The sequence below is a fragment of the Spermophilus citellus genome (genome assembly GCF_964194105.1).
Source record: "Spermophilus citellus genome assembly, chromosome: 4".
NCBI lineage: Eukaryota > Metazoa > Chordata > Mammalia > Rodentia > Sciuridae > Spermophilus > Spermophilus citellus.
In genome coordinates, this window is record NC_138185.1 from 135,978,766 (window position 1) to 135,998,968 (window position 20,203).

The 20,203-nt window shown below is 33.4% G+C and overlaps 1 protein-coding gene across 3 annotated transcripts in view; it reads left to right on the plus strand.

Moving 5' to 3' along the window:
- UBR1 (ubiquitin protein ligase E3 component n-recognin 1) overlaps positions 1–20,203 on the plus strand; it is a 147,484-nt gene that overhangs the window by 77,323 nt on the left and 49,958 nt on the right. For all 3 annotated transcript variants that reach the window (XM_081291719.1, XM_081291718.1, XM_081291717.1), the window contains exons 16-27: positions 1,643–1,704; positions 1,997–2,107; positions 3,173–3,238; positions 3,473–3,574; positions 6,316–6,379; positions 8,130–8,254; positions 9,043–9,095; positions 9,988–10,090; positions 10,923–10,971; positions 11,348–11,502; positions 14,155–14,254; positions 15,172–15,281. In XM_081291719.1, coding sequence (XP_081147845.1) covers positions 1,643–1,704; positions 1,997–2,107; positions 3,173–3,238; positions 3,473–3,574; positions 6,316–6,379; positions 8,130–8,254; positions 9,043–9,095; positions 9,988–10,090; positions 10,923–10,971; positions 11,348–11,502; positions 14,155–14,254; positions 15,172–15,281 — 1,100 coding nt within the window. The remainder of the gene's footprint in view (positions 1–1,642; positions 1,705–1,996; positions 2,108–3,172; positions 3,239–3,472; positions 3,575–6,315; positions 6,380–8,129; positions 8,255–9,042; positions 9,096–9,987; positions 10,091–10,922; positions 10,972–11,347; positions 11,503–14,154; positions 14,255–15,171; positions 15,282–20,203) is intronic.

Consider the following 20,203-nt stretch of genomic DNA (forward strand, 5'->3'; position numbering starts at 1 on the left):
CTGACTTTAAAGCAATTTCCCTGTGTCTTTACCTTTCTCATTTTCTCAGAGGTTTAGGGTTTTACATAAAACCCCGGATAAAACAACCAAGGAGAAGGAGGGATGGCACTTTTTTCATTGGCTTCCCCCACACCTCCCCATTTATTTTAAGATTAGCTGTTGCTTGTTCCTTGCAAAATATAAGTTTTTAACTGAAATTTTGAGATGATTGAAATGTACTTAAGACTCCCCTGCCCCTTAATTTGAAAAGGCTTTGTGAATTTTATTTTAGGATTGGCCTTTCCTAGACTTGCACTAGACATCACATGTTTTTTGGGTAATATGAGCAGCAAAAGAGGGAGAATTAGGGTCAAGCCACTTACTCAGCATGAACCAAGTAGCCCTTGGGGATTATAGCATTCTCCAGGAGTGGCTTTAGAACGCTGTTATATAGAAGGTCAAGAATGTGCAACTCAAGCCCTACTAGCAAGCAACCTATGAAAATGTCGGGCATCCACATTTTTGTATGGAAGATTAAAGTCAGTTTCAGTCATTTATCTACCAACAGTGACAAAGGAAAAGTTTCATTATGCAACTCATAACAATATTACTTTAAGGGACTGTCTAGCCATTCATCAGTTCCTTGATTGGTTACTCCTGAAATGAGACATGTTCCTGTAGAAAGAATTTTAAGTCATGTTGTCTACACTTATCAAGAATAAAGAGAACATTGTATCTATCAAAACAATGTCAGGGAAATCCTTCAGCAGTTCTAATCCGCTTTGGGTTTTCAGCTATATTTACATCTAAAGCAATAGCAGAGTTAATTGAAATCTCTTCTACTTTGTAAAATCAATTGTGGAATTACAGGAATTCTGGTAATGATATTAAGGTGAAATAGCCAAAAAAAAAAAAAAAAAGCAAACAGAAGGTCCCTTGGTCCCTTTTAAACAATTGACAGTAAATTTTAGTAGGATAGAGAATATTCAATTTCATTTTGGAACTGTTTTCCAACGAATAAGGGCTTTTTCCCCATAACATTTAAAGAGTCAGATAAATTAGAAAATTTAGAAAGTGGCAGCTATAGAACTTGATCTTCTGAGTATTTCACAAACTTTTATTGAGCCTAATAATAATATTGTCAAATCACCATAATCCCAGTAAAGGGTTTTTATTTGCTGTTAAAAATAAAGCTCGGATACATTTTTATTCTTAAGTGTGTGTGTGTGTGTGTGTGTGTGTGTGTGTGTGTGTGTGTATACACTTAGTTTTCAATTATTTTGATATTTGTTTAAGAGTGTATAATAAGCATATCTGGGAGAGGCAGTAAATTAGTTTTATGTAATGAATGCACACACCCTGCATATATGAGATTTTTAAATGTTTTGCTTATTTTGTTTTTCAAAATTAGAAGTCAAAAGTTTGCATTTTAGAGCGTCATTTGTAAACTCAGTAAATGTACAGTGTGTGTGTGTGGTTGAGGATTTTGCACATGCTAGGGAAGCACTTTATTACTGAGCTACATCCCTAGCCTTAGTAAATATACATTAAAATCACCCATGTTTCCAAACTTGATGAGTTTAGTAAACAGATTTATTGAGTTTAATCACTTTTGCATTTTCTTTTTCTTATTTCTTTTATTTCACTTTTTAAAAAATTTTAGGTCTTCATGTGCGTTTAAGTAGGCTGGGCGCTATTTCAAGACTGCACGAATTTGTACCTTTTGTAAGTGACTCTGTTAAGTATTGATTTGCTTATGTCCTATTTCTGAACACCTTTCTGTTGATGAGTGGAAAAGAAAATAACATTTTACAACCCATCTAAGTAGTTCCCATTTAGTAATTTAACAACTATATATGTTGTGTATATATGTGTGTATATAGTCACACATATATAAAGTCATCTAGTTCAAGTCCTTCCCATTTTACAGATAAGAAAACTGAGAAATATGGTGTCATAATTAAGATGTGTCTTGAGCTCTGTGAGAAGTAATGAAATTGAGCTTACTCTGTTTCAGGAGGATTTTCAAGTGGAGGTACTAGTGGAATATCCTTTGCGTTGTTTGGTGTTGGTTGCCCAAGTTGTTGCTGAGATGTGGCGAAGAAATGGTCTCTCTCTCATTAGCCAGGTATGGCAAGATTCATTACTCATATTTATGAATGTGTTCATTTTCTAATTACTCTGACATAGTTTTACCCCATGTCCCTATATTTTTCTGAGTATTTGCTTTTATTCTCTTATATGATCTCTTAGAAATGAGAATTCTAGGGATAACATAGATGTTTCTCTTATCCTATTTACTGCTTAATCTTTCTGAATTATAAGCATTAGGGTGCTTGAGTGGCTAGATTAAGTAAAAGTCAGTAGTAGCACAGAAGTTTCACTGTTAACATAACTTTTTTCTTAGGATAACTTACTTGCAGACCTGTAGTCTTCCCATCATCTGTGTGTGTGTGTGTGTGTGTGTGTGTGTGTGTGTAGTACTAGGGATTGAATCCAGGAGTATTCTACTTCTGAGCTACATCCCCAACTCTTTTTTAAATTTTTTTTATTTTTGAGATATGGGGCTTGCTATGTTGCCCAGTTTAGGATTCAGAACATGTGCCACTACACCTGGCCTACTGTCTTAATCAAAATAGGACTTGTAAAGTTACTACTTCAAAAAAAGTGGTATTAACTGATTAAGTGTAGAAATTGTTTTGTTTTTTTTTTTGTACCGGGGATTGAATTCAGGGATGCTTAACCATTTAGCCAAATCCCCAGCCCTTTTTTTATATTTTATTTAGAGACAGGGTCTCACCAAATTGCTCCGTGCCTCACCAATCTGCTAAGGCTGATTTTGACCTCACAATCCTCCTTCCTCAGCCTCCCGAGTAGCTGGGATTACAGGCGTGTGCCACCACACCTTGTAAAATTGGGTTTCTTTTTATTGAAATATTTTAAACAGGGAAAATTCATTTTTTGTTACAAATTTTGAGAATAATGATCAATGTAGAGCATCTTTAACTCTGAAGTATTTTCATGTCATATTTCCTCACTTTTTCCTCACAAATCACTTAAAACGATTCAGAGATTTGCAACTTATTTTTTGCCACTAAGGAGTTCCAGCAATTTCTATCTGAGAGAAAGTTTTAATAATTGTTGAGAATTTTGCTTTAAAGAATTTTTCTAGCATCTCTCTTTTATTTTGTAGGTGTTTTATTACCAAGATGTTAAGTGCAGAGAAGAAATGTATGATAAAGATATCATCATGCTTCAGGTACCTGTTAAGTTACTTATCATATTATGACTTAACCTTCCCTCTTACATTCCTGGTAAAAGAAAAGATGCAGTTATTTTTAATTTTACTTGAACTTTTCTCATCTTTAAACTGAATATGATATTATAGGAATAGAAGGGGCTCTACTATGTTATTTTTTGCAAACTTTAATTTTCTGACACAGTGTTTCTCTATTTAACATACAAGAATTGTGATGCTGAATTTCTTTCACAGATTGGTGCATCTTTAATGGATCCAAACAAGTTCTTGTTACTGGTACTTCAGAGATATGAACTTGCTGATGCTTTTAATAAAACCATATCCACAAAAGACCAGGTAAGCAACAGAAACTGACATGTGAATTAATTCCGAAGTAAGTATTATTATTTCTATTTTATTCATATTTTAAAAGTTTATTTCTTTTTTTTTTTTAAAGAGAGAGTGAGAGAGGAGAGAGAGAGAGAGAGAATTTTTTTAATATTTATTTTTTAGTTCTCGACGGACACAACATCTTTGTTGGTATGTGGTGCTGAGGATCGAACCCCGGGTCGCACGCATGCCGGGCGAGCACGCTACCGCTTGAGCCACAACCCCAGCCCAAAAGTTTATTTCTTTATGTATCTTGGGGTTCTGTGTCTACAGATTTAACCTATTATAGACTTTTCCCCATTATTCCCAAAATAATATAGTATAACAAGTATTTATATAGTATTCACATTGTATTAGGCATTAGTAATCCAGAGATGGTTTAAAGTATATGGATGATGTGTATAAGTTATGTAAATACTACATTGTTTTATATAAGGGACTTGAGCATCCTTGGATTTTGATATCCTAGGAAGAATGTTTCCTGTGTCCTGGAACCAAGTCCTTCATCCCCTGTACTAAGGGATCTCTCCAAAATTTCTATATATGTGTATGCTGTACATACATACATGCACACATGCTTACACACACAAACTCTTTTTTACTCAAGAATCGTTAGAATATATAGATTAACAATGAGAAATCATGTGAAACACAAAAGTGTTAGAATCTTGGGTTTTTTTATTATAACTTTATTTCATTTATTTATGTATTTTTATGTGGTGCTGAGGATCAAATCCAGGGCCTTGCACACGCAAGGTGAGCACTCTTCAGCTGAGCCATAACCCAAGTCCCGAGAATCTTGTTTTAAAAACAAAAAAAAAATACATCATTCTGTATATGCTGTTTTGTAATTTTCTGCCTTTGCTAAATGAAATATTGTGGTAGTTTCTTTCTTATTAAATGAATATACAACTATATCATCATTTTTTTGTATCATTTCTGATGACTATAAATTTTCAGTATGTGAATACATTGTACTTTCCTCTTGCTAAAGATGTTTTTCTTGTTTTTTGATCTTATGGACATTAGTACCTCTATGTTTTAAATACTTTTCTAATTTTTTGTTAAGATAAAGTCTTAGAAGTAGATTTGGTAGATAAGACAGCATGCTCTTTCTAAAGGCTCTTAATACATATCAACAAAGTCAGAAAAATTATTTCTATTTAGGTTCTCCAAGTATGTTCATCTTTAATGAGAGAATTTTTTTTAGTTCTATTTAGTTATACATGACAGTAGAATGTATTTTGACATAATATACATGCATGGAGTATAACCTCCCATTCTTGTGGTTGTACACGATATGAAATTAGACTGGTTGTGTATTCATATATGTGTATTCACAAACATAAAAAAATTATGTCTGATTCATTCTACCTTCTTTCCCATTCCCACCTCCTCTCCCTTCCCTTCACTCCCCTCTGTCCAATCTAGTGCACCTCCATTCCCCTACCATAGTGAGTCAGCATCCAAATATCAGAGAGAACATTCAGCCTTTGGTTTTTTGGGATTGACTTATTTCACTCAGAATGATAGTTTCCATTTCTGTCCATTTACTGGCAATTGAAGTATTTTTAATTCTTGATCTGAGAGGTAAAAGAAGATACTTTAACTTTCAGGGTTTGGGATTTTTTGTTGTTGTTGTTTCCCCTGCTACTTGGGATTGACTTCAGGGATGCTTAGTCACTGAGCTACAGCCCCAAGCCTTTTTATTTCTTATTTTGAGACAGTGTCTTCCTGAGTAACTGAGACTGGTCTTGAACTTGTGATTCTTCTGCCTCAGTCTCCTGAGTTGCTGGAATTAACAGGCATGCACCACCATACCTTGCTTAACTCAGTTCTTTATCAATGGAATTGACTATTTTTTTCATTCTTCTTTCAGGGGAATGTGGGAACCGTGAATTATCAGTTCCCATTCTTTACCCTTGTCTTATTTTATTTTTTATACCTTTATTTTATTTTATTTATTTATATGTGATGCTGAGGATCGAACCCAGCACCTTGGATGTGCTAGGCTAGTGCTCTGTGCTGAGCCACAACCCCAGTGCCCCCTTGTTTTATTTTTGTAAAAGCTCTTTGTACTTTTTTTTTTCACTTTGTAGTTCATCTCATGGTATTTTCTAACATTTATATTGTTTTAATATTTGCAGTATTGTCTTAAAAAGTAACCCCTGACTGTTTTGAAATCATGAAATCACAGCACTTTGTTATTTCAAATTAGAAGTCACTTGCAAAAGACCAAAGAATAGGATATAAAACAGAAACTGATTTGTAGTCACGTTTTATACTTAGTAAAAACGAATACCTGATTTGATGCAGCACTTAAAGAAGGGATGTGTTAAGGGAAGGGTAATCTTGCCACAACTATTTAAAAACAATTTTTCACTAACCCAGTAAGAACTTTCAGTAAGAAGGAAGCCAATAGTAGTTGGAAAGTTAGAATTAATTTGTTGAGTTAGAATAAATAGTGATCCAAGGATAATGATAATGAAAACAGACAGTATTTAATAATTGGTATTCAGTACTTACTTATTATATACCAAGTATTGTGAATTTTGTTGAATTTGAAGTTATTAACCTCATAACTTTCTATTGTTGTGCTCTGAAAGAAAATACTTGACTAGATGGACCATGAGTCTGATCCAGAAATACATGCTTTATGGAGGGTTCTGGTTCTTATTATTAACTATTCTTTTTTTTCAATTCTATAGGATTTGATTAAGCAATATAATACATTAATAGAAGAAATGCTTCAGGTCCTCATCTACATTGTGGGTAAGATTAAAATAAAATGTTAGAAATAGAACATGTTATTCTGTGGAGAGAACATCTATAAGAACTATACTTGATCATTTTATTCCTCTTCCAAATACTTCATAGAATATAAATTGAGATTGATATGGCAAATGTGTTTGAAAGATTTTGAACTTACTTTTCAAAAAGCCACAGATCTTACATCTTTATTTTGGGGAGAGTACTGGGGATTGAACTCAGGGACACTGTACCACTGAGCTATATCCCCAACTTGTTTTATTTTGAAACAGGGTCTTATTAAGTTTCAGGGACTAGACTCAAATGTGCAGTCCTTTTGCCTCAGCCTCCCAGTTTACTGGGATTACAAGCATGTACCCACCACACGCAGTTTACGTCTGTATTTTTTAATACCTGATTTAAAATTGTTGGGAGTTTGAAAGCCTGGGAAATAAGTATTCCAGATAGTCGTGTAGATTTTTAAAAACCTCATTCAGTACTGAAAATTACATCTATATATGAAACTCAAACATAACATAGTTCTAAGTAAGATTGAATTGTTATGTTAAATTGCTTTGTGCAAATTTTGGCCATTCTTAGTATGCTTAAAATAATTTAGGGAAAGGAAGAAGAATATTCTTTGCCAGAAATATTTATCAAGGTATGACATTAACCTGCAGAAATTTGTTCTATAATTCAACTGAAATTAATATTCTAACGTAATGAATAAAAATATACACTATATCATAGTCTATTGATTTTTCCAACTGGATGCATCCATTTGCCATTATCTTGTTCTTGACTTCTCATTCTACCTTTATTATTTAATTTGTTGCACCAAATGCTGTTTTAATAGTTCCTAAAGAGGATTCTAGCCCTTACTTTTTTTGTCAGAGGGCTAGTTGCTGGATCAGTTTTTGATCTCAATAGAAAATATAGTTTGAAAATTAATTTAAATTAATCTCAGTAGAAAATTAACTGAATCTCTTAGTCAAAAGAATTTCTTTCTTTGTGACTCTGTTATCATAGTTCTTTGTCCAGATGTTGTAGTGTTGAAAATTGCTGATGAAATAAGACCAGTTGTTATAAATCCTCTTAAAGCAATAGGAGTTGGATATTGTTGACACCAATGAAGTTCCCATAGTTAACTATTTCCTCTCCATTTGGCAGTTTATTGCAATGAAAAATAGAAGCCTGACCATGTGGGCATTTTTGTAACACCAGTCATTCCTGATACATATTACTGTTTTGTCATTTAACCCATAAAGACATTTTTAAGTATTTTGTTTTTCAGTTTTCACTTTGTTCTTTCTTATATAACAAGTAGAGACAAAATTGAGGAAGTAGAGGAAGATCTTGAAAGAAAAGCTATTCGGTGATGGCCACTGCTCATTTGTTCATTCACATGCCATCTGCCTTGTTTTCTGGATTAGAAACACATGCTAATTTAATTGAGGGACCTTGTTTTATAATGTGTGAGTATGTGTATGTATACGTATGTATATGTGTGTTTGTATGTATGTATGTGTTTATAAGTAAGGTGAGACAAGTCCTGGATTCTCCTTCAGGTCACTCAGTTTTCCTCTGTTGTTGAACAAATAGACATTTGTTCAGAGTTGGGGAAATGTTAAAATGATTTTTGGTCCCCTTCTCACAGACTTTATTTAACGCAATGTTCTGTGTATAAGTGCACCTGATGGGAAGAGATTAAAATAGAAATTAATTAATTTTTCTACTTTTTCTTTCTTTCCTTTTTTTCTTTTCTTTGTATTAGGAGAACGTTATGTACCTGGAGTGGGAAATGTGACAAAAGAAGAGGTCACAATGAGGGAAATTATTCACTTGCTTTGCATTGAACCCATGCCGCACAGTGCTATTGCCAAAAATTTGCCTGAGAATGTAAGTCTAACTTCGTTGGGTTTGTTTTTCCCCCTTCACCTCAAAATGAGATGATTTTCTTTTTCTTTAATTGGAAGCAACTTCACATGTCAGAAAAACTTATTGAGCAAAAAAAGCTATAAATTTTTTACCTTATAGATGTAAACCAAGACCTCATCTCTTAAAAGACTGACTAAATAATAAAATAAAATAAACCTACTTTTAAAAATGTAAGTTAAATTTATTAATTTTTACAAGACTGTAGATATCTGTAAACTTACCATAGTAGCTTAACTATGTATATATCCTGATTTTAAATGACTTTACAAAATACAGTGAACTGTCTTCAAAGAGAAGTTCAGGTCAATCACCAAAAAACTTTTGCAGAAGGTAGAATACATTAGGATATTTACACATGTGTTTTGCTATAGATTTCTTTTTAAATTCCATTTTTTCTGTAACCTTGGTTTTAGAGAGCAGTAAACTGTAGGCATTTGCCTTAATGTGGGCGATGAACATATTAAATTTGAAAAAATTGTTATTTCTTTGAATTGTGTTTGTGAATACACATATAGGCAAACTTAGGTAGCATTTCTTATTTGGTTTATACATAGATCTTATCTCCTAAGAAATTGGTCCACCACAATGTACCTAACTGGTTTTAGATGTAACTTTTTATACTGGAAATTGATCTTTTAATTTATTGTTTACAAAGTACCCCAGAGATGCAGTTGAAAATATATTTCAATTCACAGTAAAAGAAAATCAATATATAAAGGTAAAAATGACAAAAATGTTTATTTCAACAGGAAAATAATGAAACTGGCTTAGAGAATGTCATAAACAAAGTGGCCATATTTAAGTAAGTGCCTCATATTTATGCTTATTCTGAGAGGTAGATTGATCTTTGTTCTTATGCTATGGATACTTTAGAAGCTCTGAAGTTTTCTTCAGAACACCCAAGAATGGAATACAGATTAGAAGGGATGAGAATGAGAACACAGTAGGTACTAAGTATATTTTTGTTGAAGAAATTCGTTTTTTGGGCAAGTAAATGAAAAATACCCATTTATAATAATAGGTGATTAGATAGTCAACAAACCTTTCCATTAGTCTCTCTCCTTAGTTTGAAGCCAGACTTTATTGTTCCATAAATTTTTACTTACATGCTAATTTTACATTTATCTTTAGTAGAGTTAAAACATAATTTTATAATCCTTTTATTCTTCAGGATGAATTAAATGGGAATAAAATCTTAATTGGATTAATTCTTTAGATTTGAAAAATGGATACTAGTAATGGATTTCTACTTGTTTTAGTATTATGTTTATGGATACATTATTATTTTGGGGGGCTAGAATTGTAGCTCAGTGGTAGAGCACTTGCCTCGCATGTGTGAGACACTGGGTTCAATTCTCAGCACCACATATAAATAAGTAAATAAAATAAAGGTTCGTCAACTAAAAAATATAGTTTCAGACAACTTATAAGAGAGGATGCAGCTTTTCTTTTGCTCTAATAATGTTGAGTGATATATTAAGAATTGGACAGAAACCCAAAATTAGTTAATGTTCTGAGCAAATATATTTCTTTTGGCTTCGGTGCTTTTCTTTATAGTACTATATACAGGATTCAGCACTACTTTCAACTACAGATTATTAAGGATGTGGTATCTCCTTACCATTTTATATTTAACCTTAGTGCACTGTGCTGTAGTTCACTGCAGTTTACCTCTCTATTTTCTTTTTATTTAGGAAACCAGGTGTATCAGGCCATGGAGTTTATGAATTGAAAGATGAATCATTAAAAGACTTCAACATGTATTTTTATCATTACTCCAAAACACAGCATAGCAAGGTAGGAAAAAGTACCCCCTGCAGTTAATAGACCTTAAATGCTTAATGTTTTTAAAGTCCAGCAAAAAGTCCCTGATTCTTATGTAGTTTCATACTGGTCCCAATTAATAGAGGGCATTATCTCACCCAAGAAATTAAGATTAAATCAATAATGTTATCTAGTTGAATGGACAATATTCAGATTTTCCTGTTTATACTGGAAATATCTTTTATAGCTGTCTACAGGGAAGAGGATTCAGTGAAGCAGCATGCATTTCATGATCATGCCCTTTATTTGGTTGTCATATTTCATTTAGCTTCCTTTAATTTAGGATAAGTATTTTATCTGTTTTGTTTTTTATAATATTGACTTTTCTGCAAATTACAAGCTAGTTGTCTTTTAGAATATCCTACATCCTGCATCAGACTAATTATTCAATTTTTGGTAAGAATACTTACATAGGTGATATATTGCATCACTTCAATAAGCACATAATAATATCTATTGGTTCCCTGAAGGATGGTGTTAAGTTTATATTTGACCTTAACTAAGTAGTTGAGGTGATGCATGATTCTGTCCTTAAATAAATAACTTACTGACCATCACATAGTGCCACATACAAATAGGTACTAGGGAACTATTTTAGACTGAACAGAATAGAGACTAAGCACTTGATGAGGAACATTTCTCATCTATTTTGCAATGGATTCCTTTAGGACAGCTATTTTGGTTCTAGGATAAGGTAACATTTTGAATACATGCTTCAGCATATACAGTATTTGAATAGGTGGGTAAATCTTTTCTGCCAACTTTTAGACATTTTTTCATTTGTTTTGTACTTTTTTTTAAATAGGCTGAACATATGCAGAAGAAAAGGAGAAAACAAGAAAATAAAGATGAAGGTAAAAAGTGAGATTCTGAATTGACTCATTTTGCTTTTGGGGAGGTGTGTGGTTTTTGTATATTTTCTTTTTGTTAGTTTTGGAAAGTAGGCAACTAAAGAAAGTTCAGAGACCATTTTGCTTTTTCATGTATAAAGATGTGGACAACATGAATGGTGATAGAATTTTAAATTGATAGCAAGTGGAGACTATTTTAGAGGACTGATATAGTAACTTTCATTTTCTTTAACATTGACATTCTCAGTGCTGTAAAACTAGCAAAAACTCATATGTTTTGCACATCTTTTTTTTTTAACTTTTCAATTTAGTATATGCAGAATAACCCCCCGAATGTATCTGTTTGTCTCTTTTCCCATATATTCCCCACCCTCTGTAGCACTGCCACCACCACCACCTCCTGAGTTCTGTCCTGCTTTCAGCAAAGTTGTGAACCTCCTCAACTGTGATATCATGATGTACATCCTCAGGACCATATTTGAACGGGCAATAGATACAGATTCTAACTTGTGGACTGAAGGGATGCTCCAAATGGTATGTTTGCCTGAAACTTTTTTTTTTTAGTTATAGTTGGACACAATACCTTTTTATTTTATTCATTTATTTTTATGTGGTGCTGAAAATCGAACCCAGGGTCTCACACATGCAAGGCGAGTGTTCTACCGCTAAGCCACAACTCCAGCCCCGGAAACATTTTTTCTTTATTGAGTCCTAGGAGAAAATCCCTGTCTTAACTTCAGTCAGAACCATGTATGGAGTAACTGATACTTAGGGGTCATTAACAATTTACATGTAGCATAATTTTCTTTAGTGATACATTCTCCTGTTTTTATTATCCCAAATCTTGAGAACCATTTATGTTTTTAAAGGCTCATGAAAACAAAACAGGTGTACCCCTGATAGAAGTGTCACTATTGCATCATGATTTTTAAAAATCTTTTGTTTCAGTTGTATTAAAAGAAAACAACAGGACTGGGGTTGTGGCTCAGAGGTAGAGCACTCGCCTTGCATGTGTGAGGTACTGGGTTCAATCCTCAGCACCACATAAAAATAAAATAAAAATACTGTGTCCACCTATAACTAAAAATTAAATGTTTTTTTAAAAGAAGAAAAGAAAACAACATATTTAAGATTTGAAGATAGATGGTCTAGGCTTGAATCATGGATTTCCCCGCTTCCCATATAAGAGCAAGTAATGTTGTTCTTATTATAAAATGAGTATAATTATTTTGTAGAGTTGTTATGAGAGTTAGCTCAGGTAGAAGCAGTTTTTGTTGTTGTTGTTTGTTTGTTTTTTCCTTTTCTTTTTTGTTTTATGGACTGGAGATTTGACTCAGGGGCAGTTTACCACAGAGCTACATCCCTACCCTTTTTTATTTTGTATTTTGAGACAGGGTCTCACTGAGTTATTACTGAAGGCCTTGCTAAATTGCTGAGGTTGACCTTGAACTCATGATCCTGCTATATCAGCCTCCTGAGCTGCTGGGATTTCAGGGGTGCCACTGTGCCTTGCAGTAATTGTTTTCTCAGTATTGTTACAATTACCCAATCATGCCACTTTGTAGTAGCTATAACTGTATATTTATTTAGCACCTAGCTAAATAAAGTTTTTTCCTTGATTGTTGGTCTACAGGCTCTCAATGCTGTCATGCTATATGTGTATCTCAATTATTGTTACATTAGGTACATGTAATATAAAATTCCATACTGTAGAAACACGTTTGAAATCAATTTAAAATTTCTGTCTCTCCTAGTGCCCAGTGTAGTAGATGCACCCTGTTAAAATTTTGCATATTCTGGAAATCAGTCTAACAATAGCACATAGTAAGTCTGGTTCACATATCATAGCTGCATATTCTGTGCATAGTTATACTATCATGGATTTAGTCACCTATTAATAGACATTTAGTTTGGTTTTAGGTCTTTGCCAAAAAACAGAACTTTAAAATGAATATCCTTGTAGCGACATCTTTTTTTAAAATATTTTTTTAGTCATACATGGACACAATATATTTTGTTTATATATTTTTATGTGGTGCTGAGGTTCGAACCCAGGGTCTCACACTTGCAAAATGGTGTTCTACCACTGAGCCACAAACCCAGCCCCCTTGTACAGACATCTTTTAATACTTTTTTAAAAAATACCTTTAAGTAATTAATTTATTTTTTTATGTAGTGCTTAGGATCTAACCCAGGGCCTCACACGTGCTAAGCGAGCACTCTACTGCTGAGCCACGACCCCAGCCCCCATCTTTTAATACTTAAATAAATGTATTTGTCATTCTAATTCCTAGTAGAGGGTTTGTACTTTTACATTTTTTATTGGTATTGTCAAATTGGCCTACACCATTTTACTTGCCCATCACCAGCACAGTAAAAAAATTTCCCAACATATTTGCCAGCTATATATTTTATTAAACTCAAAAGTTTTTTCTAGGGCTGGGGATGTGGCTCAAGAGGTAGCGCGCTCGCCTGGCATGCGTGCAGCCCGGGTTCAATCCTCAGCACCACATACAAACAAAGATGTTGTGTCCACCAAAAACTAAAAAATAAATATTAAATTTTTTTAAAAAAGTTTTTCTACTCTTTTGGTTTTGGTACTGGGGATTAAACCCAGGGGAGTTTACCTACTGAGCCACATCTCTAGTCCTTTTTTATATTTTATTTAGACACAGGGCCTCCCTTGCTTAGGCTGACCTTGAACTCACAATCCTCCTTCCTCAGCCTTCTGAGTTGCTGGGATTAGAGGCATGTCCTGGCTTTTTGCCTCTCTTTTCTTTTTCTTTCTTTCTTTTTTTTTTAATATTTATTTTTTTAGTTGTAGTTGGACACAATACCTTTAATTCTGTTCATTTATTTTTATGTGGTGCTGAGGATCAAACCCAGGGTCCCGCACGTGCTAGGCGAGCACTCTACCTCTGAGCCACAATCCCAACCCCTTTTGCTGTTCTTAAATAGCTAAAAAGTGAGATTATCTTGCTTCAACTCATATTTCTTTAATTTCAAGTGAGGATTGACATTTTTCATCATTTCTTTCCATTGAACTGCTTGTTTATAAATTTCGCCCATTTTTTTTTTTTTTTTTTTTTTTTTTACCTGTCAGGTTGCTTATTCTTAATACCTCCAATTAAAATATAATTACCGGAAGAAGCACAATTTTAAAGATTTCTCATTTTCTTCCTTCAGGCATTTCACATTCTGGCACTGGGTTTACTAGAAGAGAAGCAGCAGCTTCAAAAAGCCCCTGAAGAAGAAGTAACATTTGACTTTTACCATAAGGCTTCAAGTATGTTTGAGTATCATTTTCAATACATATCCATCTAATTGCCAATTTGTAATTGAAAGTTTAGATATTAAGTATTTTTAATCTGTTAGACCTTAAAATGTAGAAATCTTGAAATTGTCTCTCTGTAGAATCTTTAGTTTTTAATTAATATTTTTCAGTATAATAATATATTTTTTAATACCTACTGTAATCTCTTACTGTATTATCTCCCCCTTCTGCTGCTTTGGGGGAGAGGGGATAAGAGAGTATTAGTGGTTTCTTACTTTGATTCTTTGTCTCAATATTTCTAAATATTGATGCATCAACCATAATATTCATATTGTCCATATGTGGAAGATATTAATATTTCTGAATTTTAAATGATTGCAGAAGTCTTATTGAAAATATATTCATTTTGTACTGTTTTCAACTAGGTTTAGATTAGATTTTTATTAAATGCTACCTGACTAAGATAGATTTCTCAAAGATATTCCAGGGACATTCCAATAGTTGAAAGAAAAGGATCTCATTTTCTGTTTACACATTGTATTTTTTGGATCATTGAAGACATCATAAACCTGTTTGGTTAATGGATATAACATCTTCCACATATATATTTTCTTTCTGAAACACTTTTGCTTAGACAGTTAGCCAAGGAAATGTGAGAGACAGTCCTCAGGGTAGCTTTTGCTTAGCAGTACCAGAGGAATACATAGGAAAGAGACTTGAAATAAGCACACATACATTATTTTTAAATTTTGTACTTATCATTTCATATAATGCTAACTCAGTACTTTTATGTAATTGCATAATCTTCCACTGGGGAATTAAGGGAATGATTAGCAGACCCTGGTTATCAGTATAACATTAATTAAGAATTGTAATTTTTACATAATTATAAAGATGTTTTTTATGTGTAATTTTGTGTTTTAAAAAAGGATTGGGAAGTTCAGCCATGAATGCTCAGAATATACAAATGCTTTTAGAAAAACTCAAAGGAATTCCCCAGTTAGAAGGCCAAAAGGACATGATAACATGGATACTCCAGGTAAACTACAAATGTAAACTAATCAGATATTGGTTTTATACAGTCGCGTGTCACTTACCAATGAGGATACATTCTATTAAATGCATCATTACGTGATTTCATTCTTATTTGAACATCTTGGCATTTATTTGCACAAAGTTAATAGTAACCAAGTCAGTCCTTTAATGTGGCCTCCTGTGCAATCAAGAAATTGAAAAAACACAAAACATGAGACTGCTGCCAGTGTAACATGGTATATTATTTATAGTAAACTAGAGAACACTCCAAAATAATAATAAAAAGCATAATATAGGAGCTGGGGCTGTAGATCAGTGGTAGAACACATACTTAGCATACATGAGGCATCCTTGGTTGAATCTTAAGCACCACAAATCAATCAATTTTTTGAAAGTGTTGTATAGTAAATACATGAACCATAACATTTATTATCATTATCAAGTAGTATTTGCTACACCTAATTGTGTGTGCTATACTTTTACATGTCCGTATGCAATAGATTTTTAGTCTTGTTATAATCTTGTAGGACCACTGTCATACGTTGCCCATCATTAACTAAAATAAGAAGGAAGGGGAGGGAAAAGTAGGAATAAAGTCAAAGGAGCAACCATGTACCAGATCATATAGACCTTATGGGTCAAATTAAAGAGGAAGATTTGTACTTTTGAGGACAGTAGGAAACAATTGAGTGATTTAAAAAAAATTTTTTTTGTTTTTTTTTAGTTATACATGACAGTAGAATTTATTTATGCACTTTGAATTATCATACATTTATGGGGTATAATTTCTCATTTTTCTGATTATACATGTTGTAGAATCACATCAGTCATGCAGTCATATGTGTACATAAGGTAATAATGTCTGTTTCATTCTACTATCCTTCCTATCCCCACTTTCCCTCCCCTCCCTTCATTCCCCTCTACCTAATCTAAAGTAACTCTAGTCTTCCCTAGCGCCCCACTCCTCTATTGTGAATTAGCAATTGCATATCAGAGAGAACATTCGGCCTTTGGTTTTAGGGGGTTGGCTTATTTCACTTAGCATGATATTCTCCAACACCATCCATTTGCTGGCAAAGGCCATAATTTCATTCTTCTTCAAAGCTGAGTAATAGTCCATCAAATATATTTACCACATTTTATCCATTCATATATTGAAGGGCACCTATGTTGATTTCGTAGTTCAGCTATTGTGAATTGAGCTGCTATGAACATTTACATGGCCGTGTCACTATAGTATGCTGATTTTAAGTCCTTTGAGTATAAACCAAGGAGTGGGATGGCTGGGTCAAATGGTGGTTCCATTCCAAGTTTTCTGAGGAATCTCCATACTGGTTTCCATAGAGGTAGCACCAATTTGCAGTCCCATCAGCAATGTATGAATATACCTTTTCTCCCACATCCTCACCAACATTTATGATTGCCTATATTCTTGATGATTGCCATTCTGACTGGAGTGAGATGAAATCTGAGAGTAGTTTGATCTGAGTTTCTTTAATTGCTAGAGATGTTGAACATTTTTCATACATTGTTGATCGATTGTATTTCTTCTGTGAAATGTCTGTTCAGTTCGTTTCTTTTGCTGAGAAGAAGCTTTTTAGTTTGAATCCATCCTATGTATTGATTCTTGATTTTATTTTTTGAGGTTGAAGAGTGTTGTGAAAGAAGTCAGATCCTAGGCCAACACGGTGAAGATCTGGGCCTACTTTTTCTTTTAGTAGGCACAGGGTCTCTGTCGTAGCACCTAAGCCTTTGATCCACTTTGAGTTAAGTTTCATGCAGGATGAGATAGAGGTTTGATTTCATTTTGTTACATGTGGTTTTCTGTTTTTCCCAGCACCATTTGTTGAGTAGGCTATCTTTTCTCCAGTGAATGTTTTTGGCACCTTTGTCTAGTATGAGATAACTGCATTTGTGTGGGTCTGTCTCTGTGTCTTCTGTTCTAAACCATTGGTCTGTGTGTCTGTTTTGATTCCAATACCATGCTGTTTTTGTCACTATAGCTCTGTAGTATAGTTTAAGGTCTGGTATCATGATGCTTTCTGCTTCATTTTTCTTGCTAAGGATTGCTTTGGCCATTCGGGGTGTCTTATTTTTCCAAATGAATTTCTTGATTGCTTTTTCTATTTCTATGAAGAATGTTGTTGGGATTTTAATAAGAATTACAATAAATCTGTATAACGCTTTTGGTTTTATGGCCATTTTGACAATATTAATTCTGCCTATCCAGGAGCATGAGATCTTTCCATCTTCTAAGACCTTTTTTCTTTCTTTAGTGCTCTGTTGTTTTCATCGTAGAGGTCTTTCACCTCTTTTATTAGATTGATTCCCAAGGTTTTGTTTTTGTTTTTGTTTTTGAAGCTATTATGAATGGAGTAGTTTTCCTAATTTTCTTTTAGTGGATTCATTACTGATATATAGGAACGTGTTTGATTTATGGGTGTTGAATTTATATTCTGCTACTTTGCTGAATTCATTTATTAGTTCTAGAAGTTTTCTGGTGGATTTTTTTTGGATCTTCTAAATATATAATCATGTCATTGGTAAATAGTGATAAAGTTTGAGTTCTTTACCTGTTTGTATCACTTTAATTTCTTTTTCTAATTGTTCTGGCTAGAGTTTCAAGAACAATGTTGAATAAAAGTGGTGAAAAGAGAGCACAATCTAATGATTTTAAATTATAAATCTGATCTATATTTGTATAAGATGACTGGTTGTTGTGTAATACAAAGCTTACAGGGTATGAGCATAAAAGCAGGGAAACTACTAAGAGACTATTGCATTAATATTGGTGAAGTGAGCATTATCTGAACAAAGATGCAGATGCTGCAGAGCAGGCCTGATGAAAGTATACTTTGAAGGTAATCTGTAATATTCACTAATAGATTTGATTGAAGGAATGAGGGGAATTAAGGAATAAAACATGACTCCTAGATTTGGTGCTTGAACTTGTTGGGGGAGAAGAGAATAAAGGGTGTGAAGAGAGACCAGAAATGTTACTTTAATAACATTTAATACGACATTCTCCTCTAATCCCAGATTATGGAACTTCTTTGTTTACTATATTCATTCTGATGTTTACAGCTAGTGTTATTTTGATAATTAGAATATACAGAAAAGGAAATAATTTCCTAAATTCTCATCAATTGGAAATCATTGTGCTGATATGTACTTTTTTCTATTTTTTTCCCCCTCTAATTGTGCTGGGGTTGAGGGCTTCACACATGCTAGGCAAGTGCTCTACTGCTGAGAAACATTATCCCAACCCTACAAAATTATTTTTCTACTTAATTAGACATAATCTTTAAAAGAAGTTGATATAATAAGATATGCAACTAGAAGATAATGACCCTACTAAGATTTCTCTTGAAGTAGATTGCACGAATATTTAGTATTTGTGTTAAACTTACCAGTATAATTATTTTTTTAAATAAAATCAAAACAGAAAACAAAAGAAGTTGATAATGATCCCACCTTTATTTAGAAAGTAGATTGAACTGTTATTTAGTCCAATTCATATGCAGTAGACATAGTGTTGTAAATCGGATATCTATTCCCCCAAATTTATTTTCTATTAGAATATCAGAGTTCATTACCAAAATATGCAAAAATCTGCTTTTAGAAAAAAAAATCAGATATCTTACCCAGGTGTTTATTATGAATCTGTATTGTGAGTGTTCTTTGTGGGAAGTTTTTCCACATGAGACTAAGTCTTCTTCAAGGTATAAAATTGTTTTATGGATATATCATCCTATTGCCAAAACATAGACATTTGTTAAAAATAGTGAGGTAGTCCTGTGCGATGGCACACCACCTATAATCCCAGTAGCTTGGGAGTCTGTGGCAGGAGGATCATGAGTTCAAAGCCTTGGCAAATTAGTGAGGCTCTAAGCAACTCAGTTGAAATAAAATATAAAAAAGGGTTGGGGATGTGGTTCAGTGAATAAGTACCCCTGGATTCAATTCCTAGTATTGACGATCAATAGATAGATAGATGCATGTACATACATCTGTATATACTGTTGTGGAAATGTCTCCAAAGATAAATGATCAAGTACAAAATGGGAGTATGAAATAGTATATATAGTAGGATCTCTTTTGTGAGTATTATAGATATATAGATATATAGATATATAGTCATATGCCACATAACGGTTCAGTCAACAACAGACTACATAAAGATAGTTATCCCATAAAATTTTATTGCCTAGTTACATCATGGCTCTCTTATTTTGTATAAGTGTACTCTGTGATATTCACATAATAATGAAATCACTCAGCACATTTCTCAGAACATATCCCTGTAAAGTGATGTGTGACTCTTGTGTACAGTTGTCCCTCAGTAACCCCTTCCTCTCCATCTTACCCAATCTCTGGATGCCAAGTGCTGAAAAATTGTGCTCTATATGTGTAATAAGAATTGCAATGCATTCCACTGCTTTCGTGTATTTTTAAAAAAATAATAAAATCAATAAAAAAATAAAATGCATAAGTATGGGGCTAGGGTTGTAGCTCAGTGGTAGAGCACTTGCCTAGCACTTGTAAGGCACAGAGTTTGATCCTCAGCACCACATAAAAATAAATAAATAAAATAATAAAGGTATTGTGTCCATCTACAATTAAAAATATTTTTTAAAATGCATAAGTATTGGGCTGGGATTATGGCTCAGCGGTAGAGTGCTTGCCTAGCACGGGTGGGACCCGGGTTCGATCCTCAGCACCACATTAAAAAAAATAATAAAGGCATTGTGTTGTGTTCATCTACACCTAAAAAAATATATTTTTTTAAAATGCATAAGTATTAGCATATAACCTATACACACCCTTCCATATATTTTAAATCATCTTTAGATTACTTATATCTCCTAATGCCATGTAACTATGTAAATGGTTAAGTTGTTTAGGGAGTAAGGACATGAAAAAAGT